At 25.2% G+C, this 26,552-nt stretch overlaps 1 protein-coding gene across 3 annotated transcripts in view; it reads left to right on the top strand.

Annotated features, from left to right (window-relative positions):
- Positions 1 to 26,552, top strand: part of LOC129989455 (early endosome antigen 1-like) — a 49,046-nt gene that overhangs the window by 445 nt on the left and 22,049 nt on the right. For 2 of the 3 annotated variants that reach the window (XM_056098000.1, XM_056097999.1), the window contains exons 2-21: positions 4,065 to 4,133; positions 4,756 to 4,953; positions 7,576 to 7,633; positions 8,449 to 8,555; positions 9,435 to 9,521; positions 10,263 to 10,300; positions 10,505 to 10,645; positions 11,856 to 11,924; positions 12,036 to 12,141; positions 12,862 to 12,944; positions 13,030 to 13,123; positions 14,167 to 14,220; positions 15,401 to 15,502; positions 17,119 to 17,247; positions 17,434 to 17,568; positions 19,784 to 20,023; positions 22,678 to 22,836; positions 23,100 to 23,189; positions 24,471 to 24,602; positions 25,435 to 25,530. In XM_056098000.1, coding sequence (XP_055953975.1) covers positions 4,065 to 4,133; positions 4,756 to 4,953; positions 7,576 to 7,633; positions 8,449 to 8,555; positions 9,435 to 9,521; positions 10,263 to 10,300; positions 10,505 to 10,645; positions 11,856 to 11,924; positions 12,036 to 12,141; positions 12,862 to 12,944; positions 13,030 to 13,123; positions 14,167 to 14,220; positions 15,401 to 15,502; positions 17,119 to 17,247; positions 17,434 to 17,568; positions 19,784 to 20,023; positions 22,678 to 22,836; positions 23,100 to 23,189; positions 24,471 to 24,602; positions 25,435 to 25,530 — 2,187 coding nt within the window. Of the gene's footprint in view, positions 1 to 4,064; positions 4,134 to 4,755; positions 4,954 to 7,575; positions 7,634 to 8,448; positions 8,556 to 9,434; positions 9,522 to 10,262; positions 10,301 to 10,504; positions 10,646 to 11,855; positions 11,925 to 12,035; positions 12,142 to 12,861; positions 12,945 to 13,029; positions 13,124 to 14,166; positions 14,221 to 15,400; positions 15,503 to 17,118; positions 17,248 to 17,433; positions 17,569 to 19,783; positions 20,024 to 22,677; positions 22,837 to 23,099; positions 23,190 to 24,470; positions 24,603 to 25,434; positions 25,545 to 26,552 lie in introns of all 3 variants that reach the window. The other variant, XM_056098001.1, reaches the window with a different exon arrangement.

Here is a 26,552-nt window from a genome sequence, read left to right as displayed (position 1 = left end):
ACAATTTCTTTTTAAATTTGATTGATAAGTAATAAAAGTTTTTTTTTTCTATTTATACTTCTTTATATCTATTTTAAATCATATTTCAGTTTTTTTTTTAAGTTTTACTTTAAAAAAGCTGAAATATGATTAAATTTTCTAAAGTTTGTTCATATATATAAAGAGAGAATTTGCATCAAAACCCCTTTGATAGTTCATAAATCAAGACTTAATGTAATAAAATATATAAAATTATCCAAAACCTTAAACAGCACTTTATATATTGAAAAGCTTGTGAGATATTATCATTATTTTTCTATTATATTTGAGAAATTTAATTTATACTAATAAATTCTTATTAAATGGAAAAAATATATCAATAATGCTTATAATCCATTACTTACATGGATTTAATTTAGAAAATATGCTATGATGCATCTTTTTATTTATCTATTGAATTAAGTGTTCTTGTTATCATCTTTATTTCTTCATGTTGCTAAAAATAGAGATAATAACACATAAACATTTGTATGTTTTTACAGTCCTTTTTTAACTACCAACTAACTTTTTTCAAATGCTTAAGAAAATTTACATTTTACTGTTTCTAAGACTGTATACAACTAGGATATTTTATTGCTCTGTTCTAGTGGTTTAAATAATTTTGAAATGAATATAAGTAAAAGTCTAGTTCTTAGTAATATGGTGTTTTAAATTTTTATATCATTTTTTAAACCAGTTTTTGCTTTATAAATATTGTATTTGAAAACATCCAGTTTGTTTCTATACAATGACTGGTTCTGAAGTTATAAGAATCATAGTGGCTATAGAAACTGTGAAAAAAAATTTCCTGACTAAATATTCAACATTTTCCTATCATACAGCTATTAATTATATTAGTATTCTGTCTTTCTTCCTACTCAGAATCACCCTATTTGTGCAATACACATTATAAAAACATTTTTATGAATTATTTAATATAAATAATTCAATAATTTTTTTGTTAAAATTAATTTTTTAAAAATAGGAGAAATATGCTAAAAAAAAAAACTATTAAAACTATATATTACATTTTTATATGTAAAAAGTGCTGGAAATTTTAACAAAGAACATTTCTTCTAAAACTGTATAACAATTCTGAAAAAAAAAAACAAAAAAACAAAAAAAACATTGAAATTGTTCTTTGCAATGGAAGTTATATATATTATGTTAACAGTTATCAATTCAACATGCTGAAGCATATAGATAAAAAAATAGTACATTTATGCATACTGAATAACATATTTTAGCAAATATTTTAACATAAAAAATTGTCAAAATATTACTCCAAATCTTTTTACCTTAACAAATCATAAATTAATTGTTTCTGATCAAAAACTTATGCTTTTATAAGTGAATATGAAAGTATTTATTTTCATTTATTATTATAAATAATAACTCCAGTAACAAATAACAATTGTTTGTCTGTTGCTTTTAAAATGCAAAAAATTACAAATAATAATTATTAAATTCAAAACTGATACATCAATCATTTAAATATTAAGAAAAACACTTGGCTTAAAGTACTGGTTCCATGACCAATAAGGAAGTGTTGGGAGGCATGGGACTGCTGTATTTATTTCTAAATAAAACATTAGAACCTATTCCTAGTTTCTCCATTAGAAAGAGCAGCTATAGCCCTTTGCTTGATCTTAATTGTTACACTAGCTATAATATGATTTGTGCTTAAAGCAGAAAATATGATTTTTATGCCTCAGAAGTAAATACAAATTCTTATTTTTCAATCTTATTATATATAAAATGGAAATGTTTTAAATGCATAGTAAACTTAAAGATTAAATGTTTATAAACTAACAGTTAAATTTAGCTGAAATGTAGCGTGCTTTATGTAATATGTATTTTAAAAGAAAATTCTGCAGTGGGTGGAATGGAACATGCTCTATTACATTTCAGTACATTTTTTTAATAACTAAATATACTAAGGATTAAAGTTTTTAATTTTTCTTAAAGTTGTTTAATGAAATTATTTGTTGGGGTTTATAATGCAATAACAATTTGATGATTTTAAATTTATTAAAATATATGTTAGTACACATTATATGAAGTAACAATGTACAACAATAAGAAAATTCCATTAACAGAAACAAAAAGAAAAATAAACTATTATCAGAAATTTTCTTAAGAACACCAATGCCTCTAAACATGTGTTATTATTATTGTTGTTGTTAATAATTGTGTCACGTAAAGTATGAATAAATATTGTAAATCATTCTGTATCATTTCATATAAAAAAATCTACCTAAAATCAAATTTACTTCTTAATTGCAGTTAAGGGAAATTGTACTATAACTATATTGAAGTAATAATCTATATAATAAATATTAAGTAATGATTAAAAATGAAGTTAAGTTATGAAAGTTATTTATTAAAACTTTTGTCGCTCTAAATTAAAAAGGATTACTCATTTTATTTTTTTTATATAAAAATGCCAAGAAATGGAGAAAAAAAAAAAAAGCATCTAGAAAGAGAAAAATATATTAAATATCATATTGCAATCAGTGAAAATGATTGTAAAAGAAAATAAAAGTTTTTCAGGGTGTAGCAGTACCAATGAAAATTTAAAAATCAGCTCTTGTATGGTATGTCAAAAACCATAAATCATTAAATGGAAAGGATACCAAAATACATTATTTATTAATTTTAATCTTCTTAAACCTTGTTCCATTCTTCCCACATATGAGTCCCATATTTGCTTCTTATAAAGGAGGTATTAAACAAAAATGTACAATTTTTAACTATACAAATAAAAAAGCTAGTTATTTGTATTTCGCTATTTTTATATTTTTTAAAAATAAATTAAGGAACGTACTATTAGATTTTTAGAAACTGCACTATTGCTAAATGGAAACTAGTGAAGTAAAAAAAAAAACTTTTTGTGAAATCTGCCCTACTCCTCCCAATTCTTCCCTACTTTAAGTGAATTAAAAAGTTTTAGAAGCTTCTTTTGAAACTCGCAATTTCTTTCTCAACTTTTAAACTCGCTTTTTGAGCTACCCCCTTTCATGTCATCTTTTTATTTTCGTCATATTTGGCTTGTGAATTCTTCGCACTTAAAATCAATTATTTTGACACTTCAAGATTTCTTACTCCACCATTTGCTTGAATTCTGTCATAAACCACTCTTCTTGCAATGCATGTTTTTTTTTTCTTTTATATTTTCACACAGACTATCTTTATTGATCACATATTCTCTCTCTATGTTACTGTAGCCATTGAAATGTATTATCATTTTTAACTATGATATAACATCATTACAGGGTTGCAAGAGCAGGTCAAACCAAAATTATTGACCCCCTTCTATTCTTTCAAAAGTGAGAACAATCTTTCATTAAGATTTTTCGAGTCACATTCATCAGCTTATGGCTCTTAATATAATGAAATTCTAAAAATTCACCATATCCTTAAAAAGAGCTGTCTCAGATTGTTATTATAATTGTTTTGATAACAGATTATATAACAAGTTTCAGATGCACAGAGATGATTGCACCATATCTCCAATCGGCACATGCATGGCATAAAGTGATTTCATTGACAATTTTCCATGACTTTTAAATATTTTTATGAATTTCCCTCATTTTTCCAGAGGGAAAATTCTCAGTACTGTCACCACCCTATGTGGCATTTTATCTGAATTATTCTTATCTTGACTATATTGGTTGAAATCTTATCCAAAAAATAATTTCTTAATGTAATAATAATATTTAAAGAGATTTTGCTTAATGTGTCAAAATTGTAGCCACTATTTATTGGTTTTTTTTTTTTTTTCATTTAATTCATTTCAGAAAGCAAATCTTATGCAGGAATATAATAAAGAGTTAAAAATGAAAAGAATAAGATTTTACTCAGATTGCATTGACCAGTTAATTGATATTTATGACATCATTATTACTGATATTTTTTTCTAGTTTACTACCATGTTACTGCCAAGTTAAATAACCATGCAAAAATATAGTTTATTCTAAAACAAAACTATAAATAAAAAGGGGATTTTTTTTAAACATTTGTAAATGTTTGTTATTTTATTATAGATTTCTGAGGGACCAGGATCTAGGACTTCATCTGAAAATAATATTGAAACTCCACCTGGTTCTGCTGAGGTGATACATTTTTCATTATGATATATTCCAGTCTCTAAGCATAGATATGTAGATAATAGCAAATTGTAATTATTTAGAATTTATAATTATAATACTTATCCCAAAACAAGATGATAGTATATATTTTGCTATAAATCATTCGAGAGAGTGTGGTTTACATCATTTACTTTCTTTTTATTTTGTTAAAATTAAATGCATTTTTAAAAAAATTCAATTAACTTTTAGTTTATGGCTTCGTTTCTGCCCCTTGACCTACAAATTTACTTAACCTCCTGATTAGATGACATTATCTCTTCGAGACATATATTATTTCAATCCCTATAATGACATAAAGAGTAATTGAGATGTTGAAATGTTTCTAAGTGAGTTTTGCATTTTAAATTACTGAATAATTTCACTCGTTTATAAATTTAAATATTAAAAATTCGAGGATGTCAGATATGTCATTGAAAGTGCAGGGGTTAAGATGAGGATTTTAGGTAAAACCACTAAAGTACTTTCCCTCTTTCTCAAGTCATGAGAAATAAGATTTACATTTTTTAAAACTAGTTATAAAAAAACTTATAACTAGTTGCTTAATAAATTTATAATATGTAATAAATTTGGTCTTCATTTCTTGAAGGGATTTTTGTGCCCGACATGTATGTTAGGCTTTCCTTCTCCTGAAGCTCTTCAGAATCATTATGAAAGCAGTCATATTGAAAATGAAATTGTTGGGGAAGGAAGAGCTTTCAATTGCCCAGTGTGTAAAATGAAACTTCCAAGTGAAATTGAGTTGAATGCACATTTCACACGACATCATGCTAATCAAAAAGATGCGGTAAGTTTTTTTCATTAACTATTTAACTAAATTATTTCTTCAGCTTAGTAAACAGCATTAAATTATATAATACACTCTCGAGTATCCGGTCTAATGAGGTAGAAGGACTGGCCGGATAACAAAAAAGTCGAATAGGCCAGAGTTCTACGAACTCATTTCTTTGCCCATCTCATTTATATGCATGATAGTATACAGTAAGAACTGGTTTGTTTTCAGACTACGCTATGAAATTCGGGAAATTATGCTAGCTCTACCTGTAGTACTTCAAACTGACTCCAGGCAGAATTTTCTTAACTAAAAAATTTTTTCTATGTCTTCCCTAATAGTAGGAATATGAACTTCATTGTTTTGCTAATTCATTGAAAATAATATAAGATAACACAAGAATTAATGGAAAGGTGAGAAATGCTTGAAAAGATTAACTGGTACCAGGATAGCAGCTGGTGTAAACTGTTGATACATCACTTCAAAAGTAAAACCAAGGGGGAAAAATTCAAGTGATTGTCCTGTAAGGAAAAAGTATCAAATAAAATGTTATGAATAGGTAATTAGATACAGAGCCAGCCTGAGAAAGCATGAATAATTATGAGTGTGCAATGTCTCGTGCTGCTGATAGATTTTGTTATAGTAATAAGCATTTTTTTTTATTTTTTTTAATTCAAATATGCATATTTTTGAATATTATTACATAATTTGTACATATTTTATATCTACCAATTTGAGGGAAACTTTGTTATATTGAACTTCATGATGCTTGCAGGTATTTAGTACTGTCAGCAGTACTAAATACCTGCAAGCATCAGTACCATCAGAACAGTACCAATTTTTTTTAAAGAAAAGATTCAAAGTTTATTACAAACATGAGAATATTTTTATACAATCTGGATAGTATCCAGAAATTGTTTAAGATGATTTTCTCAAAAATTGCAAAAACTTGAATGTGATTTTGCTAGATATGATTGTATTGATACATTTAATGAAGTCAACATTTGTCATCACATTTTATACATTTCAGGATAACAACAGTAACTTACTTAGAAATAATTTGTTTGCATTATTCGTTGCATTTTGTTTTAATTCTTTATCAGCTACTATTGTGTGGGTAGGTCTAACTAAGAGAATCCAGTGTGATCTTCATATCTGTCTAAAATTATGCATAAAAAAAAATGAGCTTTATTTTGTAGACAGAAAAAAAAATTATATGACTCTTCTTTACAAAAACATTGCAAAAGAAATTAACATAAATAGTATTCTTGAAAATTTCCTAATAGATTATAATTTTGTATTTAAAATTGCAAACATTACTATATAACTTAAGTTTAAAACTACTATAGGAAATTGGATTTCACAGCCTTCAAATAATTCAGCCTATATACCATATCCACAAATTGATGGTCAATAAATAAAAATGAATTGTACTTTGATCTTTGACGCAATAGAATTATTGGGGACTAATAATTAATAAAATAATGGAAGGAAGGAATCAATGGAAGTTTTCAACTACATTAGCCATTAAATTAATTTTGTTTTCCTCCTCTGAAAATCAGCAGGAATTGAAAATTTTTTTCATATACTTATTTTATATACATATATATATAATTTTGTAAATAATATTTGTTTGTTTGTTTCTATTATTAACAACTCCTTGGGTGTTTTTTTTTTTTTTTTTTTTTTTTTTTTGTATTTTGAAATGTAAAATATAATTTGTAGAATATTGGCAGAATTGAATGATGTTTATTTCTGTTATAGTTGTTTGCTTATTGAATTATTTAATAGCTTAAAATATTCACATTGAATTTAAAATGTCAGTGGAATATTACTGATTTGTTAATGCCATATATATATATGATGTTATATATATATATATGATATATATATGTAAGAAATATATATATATATATATATATATATATATGATATATATATGTAAGAAATATATATATATATATATATATATATATATATATATATATATATATATATATTTCTTATGGTATTTCTTAATAATTTGTTTCTCAGAATTGAGCACTATAGGTTCAATTTTTTTCAAAGCAAAATTCCTGATAGTTCTCAAAATACCTCAGAAGTCATAGCAGTACAAGTTGATTATAAATAATGTGAAAGTGTGATTAAATAAAATCCTTAAGAAAAGTGGTACAATTTTTACGGTTCCTTTTTATTACTATTATAACTGTTGCTGACAATGTGCAATTATTTTGGATTGCAAGCTCACTATTTTAAACTTTATCCAAGTAATGCATATTTTGCTGTGTTTAGGTAAATCAATCGAATCTGCTGTATTACAAATAATTTATTATGCAATATTTAATATTTGAAGTATGAACATTAGAATTTTTTCTGAAGCATTTCATGAATCAGCTCCATCTTAAAATATACAGTATATTTTATAATTATATTTGTATTGTGTTACTGCATCTCATTATCAAAATATCTTTGTCAAATGACATTGACATTAATATTGAAGAGAACAGTTATTATTCAGATAGAGGTGTTCGTAAGCAGTATTTCACTAACATATCAATCTGGAATTACCAGAGTTCCTACATAGCTGAAAAGATTTAAAAATGGAATTTGAAGCATGTTCTTGTATTTTACTTGCAGACAGAACTTGAAGCTATGGCCATGCAAGTAAAAGCATTAGAAGAAGCCAAAGCATTATGTAAGTATTTATTACTATCTTGGTGGGGTTGTTTCCCTCCCTTTCCCCATTTAATATAGAAAAGACCTATAGGAATTTTCTTGCAGCATTTTTGATGTCCTTCTTTGTTGCACCTTTTATTCTTTGGTGGTTTATTTTGGTGTCATTAGACACTGTCCATTAACATTTTTAAAAAAAGTAGATTTTGTACATAGAAAGATTTAACATAAAAAGAAAAGAAGCAGATTTGGTACGTAGAAAGATTTAAAAAAAAAAAAAAAGCAGATTTGAATGAATTGTAAGGCCAGGTAAAAATTTATTAGCAGATAGAAGCCTTTTCTATAAACTTCTCATCATTGTTAAGGAATATCAAACATTATTAAGTGAAGTTTATGTTATATTGATTCAAATAAATTTAAAATAATTCTTCACATTAAAAGTTTGACTAAATTATGTTCCCTAGTTATGTTATGTTTGACTAATTATGTATGTATGTATGTTATTATGTTAAGACATCAATATCACTTTGTGATTAACAAAAATTTCAGCATTCTTCATGCAATTGGTAAACTGTTTGAGCAGAATGATACTGATTCTTTCTTAAAAAACTCAACCATATCATTTAAATTTCAAACATTTTTATGCTAGTGAATCTTGGATCAAATTAATTGTATTAATTCTGGTATCTTTTTGTATCTTTCTCGGGTCTCCATTAGAAAAAAAAATTATTTTTACACATTTTTATTTTTGAGGTATTTTCTGTTTTAGTATGTATTGCCTAAATACGTTTTTTTTTTTTTTCTTAACTTTCACAGTATTAATTATTTATCTTTTAGTGCAAGGTAAATTGCAAGCAATATCTCAACAGTCTGCTGAGTTATCTAAAGAAAATGCTAATCTCAGAGAAGAAAGAGATAGCTTCAAGCTGAAAGCTACAAAATTAGTAAGTATCTATATTTATTAACTTATAATATAATCCGTTTTATATGAAATTTGTCTTCCTTAATCCAAAAATACCCTAGCTTATATAATTTGTTTTAAATAAATGGCAGGATGTTATCTAATGAAAGCTCTTTCATCTCGAAGAATCTAATCTCTGATAGGTAATAGTCAAAAGAATATTTGTAAGGAGAGAGATCGAGTAATTAATGAAATATATATATAAAAAAATTATGATTTAATTTGCTTATTAAATAATTCCTGTTCATTGCAAAGTTTCATATTAGGGCAAGTTTTAAATACAATTCCTATGACCAGCTTGTAAATTTTTAAAAATTTGAGGAGATAGGAGATGGAATTGGTATTTATAATCCATACATCTTAAATCTGTGTTATCAGTTGTTAATCCTTAAAAAGAAGCTTCCTTAATTATTTTAAAGATTTATAAAATTAATTAGTAAGAAAAGCCTCTGAAATAAAGAGTATTTTTTTTCTTATATTTTTGTTAAGATTCTATCATTTTCTCCCCCTCCATGCCTATCATAATTTAGATGGAGAAAATTTGTTACTACTGAATATATTTAAAGGATATAAAAGAAGTATTACTAATGATATTACTTAATCTAAAAATATTTTAACATTATTATAAAAAGTAAATTAATATCTATTTAGTTTTTATTCACTCACTTCTAATGGCGGTGAATTTGTTAGGATTTGATGCATTAGAATCTTGTCTTAGCCTCACTTGAAAGATTGTTAATCATTGCTACTGTTGAATCATTTTCTTTTTTATCTGCAAATAAATTAACTTAATTTTGAATATATATTATTTGTTGAAACAAATTTCAGTCATAATTAAAATGTTGACTCTTATTTTTTTAAGACAGATAATTTAGCAGATCTGAAACTACAATATGATGAGCTTAAAGCAATTAAAATGTCTTTGGAGTCTGCTCAAAAATCAAAAGAGGTTTGTAAACTTGCATTATTATTTTTATGTCAAAATTTTGAAATAAATTTCCCTAAACTTTAGGAAATATTTTAATTATATTGTTAATTTTACTTCTGAATATTTTCTAATTGTGACAATTTATGAAATATGAGTCTTTTTAATTTACATAATGTAAATGCATTATTTATATTTATTTTCCTTTCATTAATTTTAAAATCTATATATTTAATGTTATATTTATTCTATAAAATATTTTACTTTACAGATGTTGCTTTTAAAAGATTATTATTTAAATACTGTATAAAAGCTTTCAAAAAGATATAGTACTTTTTTTAGTAACATATTTCTGTCTTAAATAGTCCCTCCCCTCCAAAAAAAAATGTACAATTACTTTAACATTTTTTAAAAAATTTGTTAGACAATTATTTTACTTAGCCTGGCTCTGAAGAGTTGGTGGGTGATCAGATAAGCCTATTTAAATGTTAGAAGATGGATGTGAATCAGAGTATGCCAGATCTAATTTGTTTTGCTTCTTCATTGCATTATTGAGGATGTCAATAAGCAGGAAAACCCTAAGTTTGCATTTATTACAGCCCTATTATTTAACTGTGAAATGCTTTCAATTTCAAATTTTTCTCCCACTTAGTAAATGTACTCATCTAAGATTGAAGATCATCCATCATTTCATCAGAGTTATGCTAAATCAAATTTTTAAACTTGATTAACTTTTTTAAAATATGATTTCCTTTCATTCCTTAGGATCGAATTAGAAAACTGGAGGTAGAAATTAATCAGAGGTAATTTTGTCTGAAATATATTTTTAAATGTGGAAACCAATTTTTCAAATCAATTTATCTCTCTATATATTGTTTTTAATGGCTCTTATTTATGTTGTTTTGAAAAAAAAATATATGAGTATTTATATATTCTGTTTACTGTATAGTTTTCCAATAGATTTTTTTTATATAATTTCTCCTCATAAATATACATGCTCATTTTAGGCCAGAAGCTGATGATGTGACTCTCCTGCAGAAAGAATTGGTATCAGTTCAAAAAATGATGAATGAATTAACTTTACAGAGAGAAAATGAGAAAGATACTTTACAAAAGCAGTGTAATTCAGTACAAGAAATGTGCTTAAAGTAATTTTATTAGATTTGAATTTTTTTTCTCTCTATGAAAAATTGTAAATTCCTCTTTTTTACCCAATGTGTTTGCTTTTTTATTTATTATTTGTGCAAAAATATCTTCTAAAAGATTTTGCATTCTCTCCTTTTAAATAATTAAATGAAAAATAGTAAAAATATTTTAAATTATTCAATTATTTTTACAATTATTCAGTTAAATTTATTCTTGAATGTTGAATTCGTAGGTAATTTAGTTCTTATTATTTGTAAGATATCATAAATTACTTAGCGGTATAAGTGCATCTTCCTGTGATTATATATACATATATTATTAATGAATGCATTTGACTTATTTAGAACTAGAATTTATTATCTAAAATTTGTTTTTCTTAATATAAAATGCTGTGCTATGATAAAAAAAAATATTGTATTATAAATATTTTACTTTTTTTTAATCAAAAATTAAAATTGGCATACTTTGAATAAGTTTCTTGCAAAGTCTATTTTATTTATTTTTTAATTATTACATATTGTCCATTTCTCGAATAGTAAAAATATTTTGTTCCTAACTTTGAGTTTATTTTTGCTTTTAAATAAATTAAAAGAAAGTACAGTGGGTCAAAGTCATTCAGTGTTTTAAAGTTTCTAAAAGTAAAAGAAAAAAAAACTTTTGAAGATTGAATCAAATATTAATAAAAATTAATTTACTTCAAAAATTTAAAGTAAGAATTTAGGTTTTTGACATTATAAATAAATAAAATAGATTTACATTTTCCCAAAACTTTGCATGCAATTTAAAAATTTATTTTATAAGGATGATGAACATCTTTGCTATTTTGAAAAACAATAATAAATATATATAAAAAATAAAATATGTTTAAAATATAACTGTTTCATGAGTAATACATGCTAGTCATTTACTATAAAATTACAAGTTCTCTAAATTTTTTGTAATTGAAACAATGAAGTTGTCAAAAAATAAAATAAAATCATTTAATAAATCTTCCATTTGACATTATTTATCTTTTAGCTAATAAATTCTATTTTACTCTACTAAAGTACCTTACTTTTTTGCTAGAGATTAAAGAATTATGAATTTATTTTTGTGTACACCAAACTTACCTTCTTACCATTTACACCATTTAATAATAAGAAGAATTTCTCTAGAATTTATTAATATTAAATTTTCATGTCATTTAATTGATAAAATGCTTTTATTTTTCAGATTACAAGATGAAAAAATGGAACTACAAAAAATATTGAAGACATATCCTTCAAAAGAAGAAATTCAAAGGTTAAAAAAATTCTTTAATATTTAATTTTTTTTAAAGAAAATGTCAGTTTTAAATAGAAATAAAGCATACTTATATGATTTTTGAGTTAACATATATAAATATATCTATAGTCTCAAAGAAAAAGTTTCTACAATGACAAAAGCTACATCTGAGTTACAAAAGGAACTTGATAAAAAAGAAAGTGAGAAAAGGAAACTGCAGTCTGATTTAGAAAAGGTATTTAATCATTAAGAATTTTTTCAATTCTGTCTGGGAGAGGGGGGGTTGCACAGATATTTATTCTTGAATAAAAAAAATATATATATATATTTTTTTTTATTGGAAAAACTTAATTTTTCTTTCTTTTATTTTTACTTGAAGAACATCCCAAAATATGTAAAATTGTTGATTAAATGTAATTTAGTCAGAGGTAAGGGATTCTTGCTGTATCCAGAATTTTTTGTTTATCAACAAATGAATTAATAATTGACAGGACTTCAATAAAGTTTTTTGTCATTGCTAATTTCTATTATTTTTTCCATTTGTTTATTCTATAAAATATTGAGTTTGTTTTAGTCAGTTTTATCCTCTATGCTGCTATGTTTATTATAGAATGTTAATAATTTAGGTTATCAATTTTGCCCCTTGTTTTAAAAAATAGCATATTGTTTTTTAGAATTCCACAATTTATTTGCATGCTATTTTGAATTATCATTTATATTCTCAATTTAACTTAGCCTCTCTTAAGCAAAAATTATTGATTGTTTAATCTACAACTATTTTTAGTGTTATTATAGTTGTGAAAGATTAATTTTAAAACAGTCTGTAGTTAAAAAATAAAATTATTGTGATTCTAAAAATTTAAATACAATTATTTTGGAATTTTTAGGTTCAATATGAAGGTATATATGAAATTATAATCTTTTTTCCATTTAAAAATTCTTTTTCTTATTTCAGTATGCAAATTATCAAGAAATCAAATTGATGCTGTCAGAAAAAAGTAATGCCTTAGAGGAAATTCAAAGGCTCTCTGAAGAAAAGTATGTCAAAACTAAAATTATTTATTGTTCAGAAATAAAGTTTAAGTAATAATCTTAATTATAATCTCTCCTCCCTCCCTTTTAGAGATGCTCTGATAGCAAAGCTGAAGCAAGAATTGGAAACAAATAAAATCAATATGGAAGAGATGAAAGTAGATAGGGAGAAACTTTTTTCAAAGGTAATCTATTGAATAACACATTGTTTTCTGTTGCTTTGAATTTTGAATATTTAAGCAAAATTTCAAATATGTTAAACTTTTTTCATTACTATGCTGTTAAATTGTTAATGAAAGTATTTAAATTACTTCATGTACTTAATTAATGCATTTTTTCATATTTACAAAACAAACAAACAGCTAATCCATATAGCAATAGTCCATAATTTAAAAAAATCCATATAGTAATTTTTGCTTGAAAAATAAAGGAAAAAAATTCACAAACTCACTTCAAATGCAGTATACTTTGTATGTTATAATGAAAATATTAGTTTTTTCATCATTATTTTTTAAGTTTTAAAATTATTACTGCTTATATTATTTTGTGAATCATAAAACAGCTTAAATATTTATTTTTTATATTAAATTCTTTTCAAATGTGATCCATAGATGTGAGAATAAGTGACTTTGTAGGTACAATGGATAAAAAGCTGTGTGTATTAATTTCCATCCTTTAAGATATAAACATTCTAACTATCATACACATCCAACTTGCATATTTATATATTCTCCTATTTCACAAGAATCATTGAAAATGAAGTTAATAACCTGATATAATCACACACATAAATAATTGTATTCTTAGACACATTAATAATTTTAACTACTGTGATAAATAAAAGTCATGAAGGCTCATTTCATAAAACCTTAGATTTTTGGGTGAGTATTACCAGTCTAATCAAAATGTTCATTAATCAAAGGCATATCTTAAGGTTCTAATTCAGATACAGAATTGATTTGGAATAAGATTTTACTGGCATTATGTATTGAAGAAGCTTGCCATTATGTATTTAATTCAAAAGTTGCAATGGATTCGGATGATTCATGAAAGATACTTTTGAACTAACAAATAGTTAACAGGGTTTTAATGTAGGATTTTTTTTTCGTTGTTTCAATATGTTCTTGATATTAATTGTTTTCTTTTGAACTTTAAGAATTTAGTCATTGTATTTTAAAAGAAATATATTTTCACAAACAATAATTACTCTAATAATCTTGTTTTATAGATTGAAGAAGGAGAAGGTGCTAGTGCTGCTATGTTGCAGTTGCGTGAAGAAAATGTAAACATTTCTCTTATCAGTTTTGAATATGCTTATATGTAATGAAAACCTAGATTGATTGATTTAATGCTATAGTAAAAGTAAATTTAATGTATAATATTGTAACATATTATCTTCTTAAATTTATTATATTTTTGTATAATAATATTTAGTTACAATATTTTGAATGTACTGGATCTCAAGAGGGTTTTATTAAAAGTATTTCTAATAGAAGATTTTTTTTTAATATAAGATACAGAGGCTTATATTAGCAGTGAGAATAATTAGAGTTATCTCTGAGGGAGGGAAAGGGCTTAGAAATTGCAAAGAGAATTCTGCAATATTTTTTTGACCAAACAATTTATTCTGTAAAAATAAAATATAACATGACAAATCATCTGAATTAATTTTTTTTTATATTATAAAAGATTATGTTCTCTTAGCTGATGTTATTCCAGAGCATCTTCTTTTTTAGGTTCAGCTCTTTACTAAGCAGAATATTCAATTAATTTTAATTATTTGTTATTTTTTATTATTTGTTTAATTGTTTATTTTTTCTGCCATGTATTATAACGAAATGTTACTATGTGTTGCAAAAGTAATCCCAAATTCATTATTCATATATATTTAATATTTTTAACTTTAAATATGGCATATATTGGCTAAAAATGGATTTTGCTTCATAATATTATTAAATCAAAACCATTATTTCTACATATTTAGATGAAATAATAAACATATGCCATTTCTTATGTAATCACCTCCTAGGTGTAAATTTTGATTCAGATATTTAAATTGTAAAGTTAAAGGATAAATCTACATTTTTCAAATCTCTGCTTATTGCAACATTATCTATAATAATAATAATAGTTATTGCATCCTAAGATTCAACTTCACCATATATATGAAGCTTTGTTCTAATCAAGTATTTTGTGTGGTTATTAAACCCCAATTTGTCTGATTAAAACAAAAAGAGCAATACTTTGCACTTTTATTATTCCTTTGATTTTTTTTTAAAAAAAAAATCTTGGATTGATGTTATTTAGTAATCCAAATATATTGATTGATGCATAATTGTTTGTTCTTGTGTTAAAAGAAATAATACAAAACCAAGCAATTATATTTAAATATGTGTTGAATTAGAATTTGTTTGCTTATTTTAAGTATTTGATTGATGAAGTATTCTTTCCTTTTCTTTAAGACTCGTCTTAAAGATCAGATTTTGATGCTGCAACAAATGCAAGGTCAGTCAGCAAATGAAACTGAAACTAAAATGGAGGACCTGCGGACATCATTAAAAAAAGTAATTTTTATGCATCTTCTCTCTTTTTTTTTTTTTTTGTATAATATACTGATAAAAATATAACATCAATATTTTTTTAATAACCAAAAATGCCTTTTTCCTGACCTGTGTGCTATGTTCTGGTCTGCTTGCTACTCGCCACATTTAATATTTCTTTCGTGGACTAAATAGAGTCCACGAAAACTAGTTAAAGTTACTTGAGTCAAGTAACTAGTTAAAGTTTATTAAGTTGTTCATTTTTTATTTTAAAGAATAAAAGGGTTGTCTAAATTCAAACAGTTTGAAATCCATCAATCAATCTACCCTATCTTTATAATTGATATCAACTTGTATTTGTTCTTTCCAAGCATTTCCCTCCAATTTATTAAAATGAACCATATTTTATTGTTGATTATTCTTTATTTTTCAAAAGTAAAGGAAAGATCCTGAAGGCCAATGAATTTGTGCAAAATTGATTGAAACCTTTTCTGAAATATTTTAGATATTTCTGCTAGATTTTGAAAAGGATTTTTATGATCCTTCAGTCTTAATGATATGAATGATACTAACCTATTAAATTAAGCAGAATATTTACCTGAGATAATTGTAAAAGTACTTATCTATCTAATAAGCAATCTTCACATCAAAGATATATATATACTTTGATTCATGCAAGTTATCCTTTGTAGGGCCATGAGATTGCTGGAAGTCTAAGGATCGCCCAAAAGTTACATCACTGTAACTGAATGATTAAAAATGTATTTGAATGATTAAAAACGGCTGTAAATTTGTGTATCACTCTTGATTGCTAAGCAAAACACTTTTCATTTAGTCAGGAATTGTTGAATCTTTCAAATGCAGATTAGAGCTTTCTAAAATTGTGTCATAAAAATGAAAGAAAAAAAATGAAGGATTATTGATATGACATTAAAATAGACTTTGTAATCATAGCAATTATTTGGAACATCATCACCAAAACAAGCAATATAAGTCTCTTGAATTTAGAAATGATATAAATGACTTTTTTTTTTCTTATTGATAAAGAATTGTTATGGGAGAATTGAGAAATAGGTATTTTGTGGCCTCTCTACTTTCCACATTTGACTGCAGATTTTTATTTGTTTTCAAGGTTGAAATCCAGAAAGATTATGATTTTCTCTAATCCTGAAAAGTGAACAATTTAAGAAAATCGTAAAAAGCAGATAAAATTTGTTTTGAGTCTTGATGCGAACCCACAAGAGAATTTATGGAGGTATTTCAGCTATTGAAGGCACATATCTAAAAGTTTAAAAATTGTTGAAGAATAGCTTTTTAAAAGAAACAAGTCTTATTAAAAATACTCTTATCAGATAGTTATTTATTTTAAAAAAATTATCTTTTGACGATTTACTTACTATATTATGTAAATCTAGTTTTGTGTCGATATTTTACATATAAATGTTAATCAATATGCTAGTTTTGTATTATTTTTATTTATTTACGTGAATGTGTTATTCATCTTTTTATTCAATTGTACAAGTTACATTCTTGAATCTTTTAAGGTATTTTTTAAAAAAAGATTAATCTTTTGTAAATTCATGAAAAGTTTTGCTGAGATTTATTTTGTAGTTGAATATTTTAATATTACTCTGTTTTAGACTAATTCAGCTTTAGAAATTTCGACTGAAAAATGTGTAGACCTTGAAAGAAGTTTAGCTCAATTGCAGAATGAGCTTCAAGAAGAACAAAACAAGAAAAATGCTTTAATAGAAGAACTCAATAAAGAGGTAATGAAATATTTCTTTTTCATTGGACAATGTTTTGAAGGACTTAAGTTCCCACAGTTTAATAAAAATGATTGGCAAATTATTTGTTGCTTGTTCTTTTTCTGTTCTCATTTAGTCTTTTATATATATATAGATATAGATATATAGATCATAGTTAATTTACAGCTTTCCCTCCTTTTTTTTCAGATTGCTTCTTTACAAAATAAGATTTCTACAGATTTGTCTCATATTAATGATTTAAAACAAGAAATTGAAAATGAGAAAAAATTACTGGAAGATAAAAATCAACAAATAGAAAATTTGAGAACTCAATTGACTGAGGTAAGTATTTATATTTAATAACCATTACTGTTGTTACAGCCATTTATATAATTTTTCATTTTAACAATTTTCTTCATATAAGACGGATTTATATTGAAACCTGCTAGTAAATTATTAGTCTGTATATCATTTTAAAATAACATTTTACAAAAAGTATGTGATATTAAGCTTAAAGTTATGATACAGCATATGGATATGTGCTTCTTTTTGTAATTGTAACTTTTAAATTTACTTTAAATTTTTGTATGAAAATGATATTGAAATAATAAGAAATGAATTACAATTTATATTAGTTATCGTTTTTGTATAATTTTATGAATTTTTTATTAACATTTTTATAGTAAATTTATATAATTTATTAAAATATTTCTTATGATCTATCAGAATTGCTATTTTTATATTTTATGAATTACATTGTTTTAATGTTTGTAAGCATTTATATTATTGTTCAAAATGTGTATCTTCTTTTTATGTGTTTGACTTAATACTTGTTGAAACAACTGAAATTGCAATCATTTTCTTATTGTGTAGAATTAAATATCTCTTGATATATATGGCTTTTCCCTTCTTCCTTTGTTGTTTTCACTTCCTATGAGATATTGTTCCTGGAAATTCTTTCTTTGAGAAATTTTTAATCAATTTTTATATAATTATTCATGACACAAATTTTAATTAAAATTTCTCAAAGTTTTCTAATTTGCTCTAATTGAAAATTTCCCTGTAGTCATTTTTATACATTAAAAATTCTTAAGCTTTTGAAAATTGGTAAATTTGTAAATGTATGTGCTGAATTTCAAAAGTAAATCTTGTCTTCAAAATTATTCTTATAATTTTTCTCAAGATAGAATTATAGAGATTAAGCTGATGCATTGTTAAAAAAAATTATTTGAATAGTCTTCACCTCTAAATTAATATCTGAATTTAAACGTTGTTTGAAAAAAATTATGTGTTTTGCAATTTTTTTCCCCAAACCATTTTATCAAAAAAAAAAAAAAAACTTTAATAAAAGGGAAAAAATTGAGCATTACCATCCTTGAGTAGTAATTTTTTCTTGTTTGTACCTTACCAAATGTCTTAACCTTCGTATTGTACCATCCACATCTCAAAGACATTCAGTGGACAATTTTTTCATACTAGGTTTAATTTCAGAAAAAAACAAGCAAATTTTATGTTCCTGATATAACTTCCCCACAAAATTTACTGAATCGTCAAGTAAGTTAGTTTTCACTTAGAACCCAGAAATTAATTATTTATTTGCTAGGTATCTCCAATTTTTAATCATCTAACGATGCAATTCTTACTTTCAGAATTCTTTTCTTTTAATTTTTTTCTGATAAATAAGATTTAATTTCAGTTATAATGATAAAATTTTGTTTACTCATTTTGTAACACTTTGCTATTTTACTTGTTTATAGTACTAGTAGTTTAAGAATGTGGTATATCTCGTTTATTAAAAAGTTTTATTTTTTTATTTTGGTGTATTTTGTTGAAATGGATTTTCATCTTTTTTTATCATTATTTTTTACTCTTCTTAATTGTTGTGGGAGGCAGTTTAAATCAAAGCTATAAAAACAGGTAACATATACTGATTTTACTAATGACACAGTATTTACATCATAATGAATGATTTTTTTTTCGCCAAGCAGATAAATTAATGTGAAAAAGTTCTTCTTGTGGAAAGTATATTATTTTATACAGTCATCCATTTAACTTTTGCTGGAATTCAGATGCAAATTTTAAAATATTGTTATATCTATTGTTTATCATGAGAACTATTCATAATCATAGATAGTAATTTATTTTGTATTATTGACTATTTGGGTCTAGTTTCATATATTTCAGTTTTCTATAAAATGCCTCAAATCTGATCGGACTGTTGCATTAAGAATAACATTAAATTTCTTTTCTATCATCTTCTGTAGAAAATTGAGTCAATTCATTATTTTATAGCTGTAGATGAGTAATATATGATAAACGATGTTATTATTTGTTGTTTTAGATTTGCCTGTATTTATGAGGCAAAAGTTTTCAACAATCAAAAACTTATCTTCAGGTCAAATATTCTAATTAATATAGGTGCTTAGTTAATAAATCAGTGTTGTACTTAATTGTGTTGTATTAAATAATTATTAATAAGCACTTATTTTTTAATGTATTAAAAGGTTTCTTCTTAATTATATATAATATTAAATTGTTTATTTAATTATTTCTTCAGCAAAAGCAATCCCATGAAAAAAATATGGACTATCTTACTATTGAAAAGCAAAATCTAGAAAAAAGGTTGGCTGAACTTGGCAAAACTTTGCCTCAAGTACAAGCTGATCTTCTAGCAAAAGAAAATAAACTTGCAGAAACTGACAAAAAGTTAGTTCAAGCTGAAGAAAATTTGCATATTTTACAACAACAGAAGAATGATAAAGAAACAGAATTCAGCCAAATGAAGCAACTTTATGAGGTATTTTTGAATTTCTAAAAATTCGTAAACAAACTGTTGCTCTTTATAAATATTAGTTATGTTTTATCATAATTTCAGAGTTCAACTTTTTTATTTACTTATAAATAGGTGTTATTTTTGTACAAAAATTAGCAGTGATTTCAGAAGATGGTGCTTGATTTAATCAATAAATTAAATACTTTTATAGAAAACTTTTTTAAAAAAATATTTACATTATTTATTTATTTTTGAGGACTGTGTTTTAGATATATACGAATATTTGTATTAACTAGCTATTGATTTATTTTAATGAATTAAAGGCACTAAGTGCCCAAAACTGCAATTTTTATTTCTGTGAGCAGTGTGCCAAGTAAATCGTGGTTGAATATTATTTGAAGTGAAATTTTGAAATATCGCATAAACATTCCAAACAATCCTTCCATCCCTTATTTTAGAAATGGCAGAACTTGCATGTTTTGTGCAAATTTCTTGCATAAGAAAGACATACCAACTAGATTTAAACAAATTTAAAAATTTGCCATGCATTAATGCTTGCATTGAAAAATATCTTACTATTTTGGAAACACTTTTTACTTTCAAACTCTTATATACTATTATGAAAAGAAGTAAATCACATTTAAATGTAGAATCATAAATGCAATAATTTTATTTGTCTTAGTCATTTCATATACTATTGCATTATGCTTTTTTTTTAATTATTTTTTCAGATTCTTTTTTATTTACACTGTGTTTGTTAGTTAACTTTATTTGCATCTAGAATTTGACAGCAATTTTTTTTAGGAGTGGCAGTTATTAAATGATGATGAAAGGGATGTTTTTGTAAATAAACAGAATAAATTACACAAATAAGATAAGGCTAATAATAGAGCTGCACATGTAATGAAATACGGTGTAAAGAAATATTATAAGAAAGTGTATTCTTTAAACTGTATTGCTGAATTATTTCCGTGGTTGGTAAAAGAAAATATAAATCTGTATTTCTTAAATAATTTTATAATTGAATAAATATTCTAAAAATCACTACATTTGTAAATTATAGCCTTATAAGTTATGCAAAGAGGTTTCATTTAACATGTTATCTGGCATTTGCAAGGTATTTATTTTTATTAAACTTAAAAATGGACAGATTTAATTTAACTTAGTAATTAATCAACATAATTATTAAAGCACATGCTGAAATTTTCAGGATACTGAGGTTTTTAATTAATATCTTTTTATAAAGAAAAAGTGCTACAGAACTTTTAGTGCTAAGCTTTGCATGCTAATGGAAATTTCCATCATAACATTTAGTGAACAAAAAATTGTAGTTAAAACAAATTGGTTGTTGCTGGCAATTGCTGTTTTTTCATGACTATTGTATGATAAGGAACAAAGCTGTCAAAAAAAAAAAAAAATCAAATGCCACAATCGTTATAGCGGGTTTAAATTTGTCATTCCACTGTTTATTGTGGTTAGAAGAAACATGCAATTTCTTGAATATTTTTTATAACTAATTTCAGTTTTCTAGTAAAAGCGATGAGTGGAGAAATTTAGGAAGGACAATGAAGATTTTGTATTTATCTTAACATGTAAATTTGCGTGATGATGGATATTTCTATCATGCTGTTTTTTAATTATTTTATATTATATATTTATACTAGGAAATTTTTAAACATTATCTAGAGCATGAATTATATCACCCTGATTTATTTCACAATAAAAAAAAATCATGTAAAGAAGGGTTAAATTTAATTACTGATTATGTAATTATTATGAGAAATTGTTATTCTTGCTTATGCTATAAGTAATTTATGAATTGCATTAATTGTTGCAAATAGACTTGTCACTGCTCTAAAAAAAATTTAACTATACAAAATTTATCTTATAATCATATTTATGTAACATTTTGTTAAAGACAGAACAACATTTCAGAATTTGATTACTAAAATCCTACATTATATTTTAATAAGGTGGTTACTTTATAGAGATATGTTTTTGTGTCTTTAAATTTAATCTGCATCAAGGCTTATACTTTATCTTTGTAAAAATACTTGTTTCCATAGTTTTTTTCAATGTACTTTGCAAAATGAGTCTATGAGCATTGTGATAGCAAATAGAACCCACTAATATTTGTATACTATTTTGGTTTATATCTTGATTGTTAAGGCTGCAATGGTCTAGTGGTAAGGTCTCGGCTTCGGAACTGGAGGGTTTCAGGTTCGAGACCCAATTCCACCGAAGAACCGTTGTGTAAGCAGATCTGGTACACATTAAATCCGTCAGGGCCAAACGTCCTCCCGCTGGTATGATGTTGAAATTTGAAAAGGGGGGGGGAAAGCTCCGGTATCATCTTCATCGTCTGACTGCAGTTCAGAATTACCAGGTCTGTTCTAAAATAGCCCAAGTTTTGCTTTAAAATGGGACATTAATATAACTAAACTTTAAAGATTGATTGTTATTCTTTGTTCTCTTTCTTTGGTATAGTTGAGGTTACAAAAGTGAATTTGCATTTTTTTCCCCCCTGCTTCTTCTTCTTATTCAGTATATTAAATAAAATACAAAATGCAACATAACAATTTTGGAAGAATTTGCTTATTTTATATAAAAATTTTAACCTTTATAATTTCAAATGCTATTACATTATTGCCTTATTAATCAAAACTTCTATTTTAAAGGACACAAAAACTAAATTGGAAGAATTGGAAAAAACTGTAGGAGATTTTGAAGCAACGAAAGTTGAATTTTGTGATAAAATATCATCTTTAAATGAAGATTTATTAAAAAATCAAATGAAAGAATCTAATCTTATTGCAACTATTGACAAAATGCGCAAAGTAAGTTAACAGATTTTTCTTGTATTTGTAGAGTATTATTTAGATTAAGTTTGGTAAAAATAATCAATTATTTCTTTGTTGTTTTCCTTAATAAATAAAAAGTCCACTAATAGTTGTTATCTTAAATGAACTGCTTCTATAAATTCTTAATTGAAATAAATTAATAACATTTGGCACAATGAAATAGTGCAATTAAAATTTTTTTTATTAGAAATTATAGTATTATAAACAAATAAGAAAAAAAAATCTATTTCTTTTTATAGGATCAGTCTCACTTGCTTGAAAAGTGTTCATCCCTTGAGGAAGAAAATAAGGGTCTGCGGTCTTCCATTACTACTCTGCAAAATGAAAAGGTAAAATCTATATTTTTCTGTGCAAAACTAAAACTATATATTTTTTTTCTTTTGGGATTATTTTGATCTCATTCTATTTCATCCTACTTCAAAACCAAAGCTTACACCATCACCTACTGGTTTGAGAATGTTAAAACAGCTAAACCAGCAAAATTTACTAAATTCGCTACAAATCACATGATCATATTTTCATAATCAAGATATCAGTAAAATGTCTTTACATAAACAAAGGTAGTATTTTTTATATGTGGGAAAAGGCAACAACCAGCATTAATGTGTGAAATATATTTATTAAGATTGAAGGACAAAGTACAAAACATAACAAAAATTGAACATAAAAAAGCACATGAGCGTGAGCTGTACGTCTTACAGTCTCACTGCCCAACTCTCGTCTGCTAATAATGGCGGGAATGCATCATTTGATTAATGACACAACATGGCGCCATACAGAATATGGGATCTGTCAGCAGTTCCCACATATATTTAATATTTTATGCATCATAAATACAAAATAATTTTAGAAAAAAAAAAACCCTTACAGATATAATTTTAACATAAGCAAATTACTGTTTACAACATGTACAAGGTTTAAAAAAAAAGATATATACCATGCATATTGCAGTACCAAATTTCTACAAGATTATATAATAAAAGAGGGAGGATTAGTGTTAATAAGGGATCTTTTGGACATTTACTCATCATAATATCACTCTGAGTGCAGTTTCAATAAAAGTGTCAGTCAAAATGGGCCCTTATAGATGCTAAAACTCCAGAAGTGCTCACTAACAGGATACTGATGAATAAACAGGGAAAAAAAGATGCTAGAGGCTATTGTGATACCATCAGTCAACAAGTACATGTTTAGAAATTTCAAAAATTTTTGAAAAGTATTTTTAAAGCAAGCTGAAAAAAAGCAAGCAATGCTTACACTTGCACTTATTTTTTGCAAATAAATTTCTTTGTCACTATTATGAAGGGAGCAAAGATAAAGTTATTTATATGGCAACAACAAAAGTTGTCAGCATTGCTAAAGCCATCACAAGTGTCACTAAGTCTATTTAGAATTTTAAAATGAAATAGATTTATATAGGCAGGGTTCAGAATTGCACTTAAAATAAATTCTCTATATTTGTTTAACAAATTGAGTCAGCTGCAGGTATAAAATCCTTAACATGAGTTCCTACATATGAATCTAGCTACCCCTCCCCATTTTTTTTATCAAATGAAATTTACTTATTCACTTTAAATTCATTTTGATCAATTGGCATTTTCATTCCATAGAATTCCTTGTTGAGTGAAATAGAAGAACTGAAAAAAGCACTTGCTGATCTGAATGAAATTTGTAGTTCTCACGAGAAGAAAATTGTAGAGCTGACAGAAGCAAGCCAGAGAGCAAAAGCACATGCTGATAAAGTAAGAACTGGAATTTCTATTGATATTTTCAGCTGTATTGCAAATTTTCTTTTGTCAAATTTTAAGAACATTTTTTTAAAAATTAATTCAATATACTTGTTGTATACAGGACTGAAAAATGTTTCAAATATAGCTAAAGTTCAAAATATTGTACTTTAAAAAAAAAAAAAAAAATCTTGAAATTTCAGACTTGGAAATACATTCCAGTTATCTCTTTAATAAAGCAATGTGCCAAGTCTTGCATTTGAGCAATCTTAAATGTTTTGTGCTATGTATGTTAATGCGCATTTTGCAGTTTCTGATATTCTAGGCTTTTATGAAACACCATTTCTGTATTAAATTATTTTGTGGATCTGACTGAAATGGCACCAATTAGCAAAAGAGAACACAAATGCAGTAATAGGCAATAATTTTTGAAACTTAAAAAAAGCAAATAATTTGTAATGTTGTAGTGTAATGTTCATTTTTATGTTGTCGAAAAGCGCACTTTTTGTTTTGCTAATAACATTGTTTGAATACAAATAATTTACATGCATAATACTTTAATATTTTGAACTATTTGAAACTATGCAAGATTTTTATTCCACTATTTGTTTTTCTTTTTATTATTATTAGCATATGTGGATCAAGTTCGATTTGAATTTCTAACAAAACTATTTAAAATGAAAATTAAATTTCAAATGCTTTTAATTTGTTGCAGGTTTTATGTAACAGTCTTAGGTAAACATTTTCATGTTAAATTAGTTCATTATGTTTTTATAAATGGTAAAAAAAAAAAAAATGAATTGCTTTATATTAGGTAATTAAATTTGTTTCACTTTAATTCTGATAGGTTTCAAAAGATGCCAGTTTAGAGAAAGAAATATACTTAAAAGATAAAGTAAAGCTACAAAAACAGCTAGAAAGTCTGGAAATTGACTGTGCTAAGGTGAGGCTGTACTGGTAAGGACTAAAATCTGAAGTGTTTTTGTTGTGGTTTATTTTTTAATACTGTCATTGGTAATTTTTTGGTTTCCTATTTTGTGATTCTTTTTTTAAAAATGAGATTCACAAATGTTTTCTGTTAGTATAAAAATCATTGCAGTATCTTTGTTTCCCCTTGCCATACTATCTTGAACATTTTTTTTTTCCTTCCATTAATCAAAACAAATTTATATCTTGTATTTAATCAAAAAGAATGGTTATTCCTTTTTTCCTATATTTCATAACATTTGTACTTATTTTCATAAATTCACCTTACTAATTACTGCTGCATGGTTTAAATAATTAATTTATTCATTCTGATTCTTAACGAAACAGTACGGGCATATTTTTATTTAACTAATATATGCAATTAAAAAAGTTTTCTATGTGTAAAGTATTTTTTTTTATACAATTTCATGTTAATTTATATCTTTTTAAAAATATAATAAGTAACTATTACATATTGTTAGTAACTAATACATTAATATTTCAGACATAAATTTTTATTTGCCATGATAATTCATTTTCGCATTTCATGCTTCAAAATAAACAAAAAATTTATTTTTAATTCTTTGCATTATGAAAGTAACATTAGAATTTAAATGAAGAGAAGGGAACAGTTTGTAATTCTTATTGTATACTACATGTACAAAGATTTCATTAAATTTTTCAAATTAGCGAACTTATAAGAAATTTTATAATTTCATTCTAAAATATATATAGAGATGCATTAGGTGACCCGCAAACGTTGTTCCGCCATATAAATTATTTCTAGTGAATATTTTGGTTCTTAATTAAAAAATAACAAATGTATCGTAAGTGTGTGGGGATGGGATCTATAACAGAAAGAGGAATGGAGCGCTGTAGACGATTATCGCCGATAAAAGCAAAAAAAACACCAACCATTCATTTTCTCAATACAATGTAATGCATAATGTCATACAATGTAGTACATACACATTGTTTGATATCTTAAAAGTTGAACTT

This window comes from Argiope bruennichi, chromosome 10 (genome assembly GCF_947563725.1).
Source record: "Argiope bruennichi chromosome 10, qqArgBrue1.1, whole genome shotgun sequence".
Taxonomy (NCBI): domain Eukaryota; kingdom Metazoa; phylum Arthropoda; class Arachnida; order Araneae; family Araneidae; genus Argiope; species Argiope bruennichi.
The sequence above is the reverse complement of the archived record's forward strand: the minus strand, read 5'-3'. Positions and strand labels throughout refer to the sequence as shown.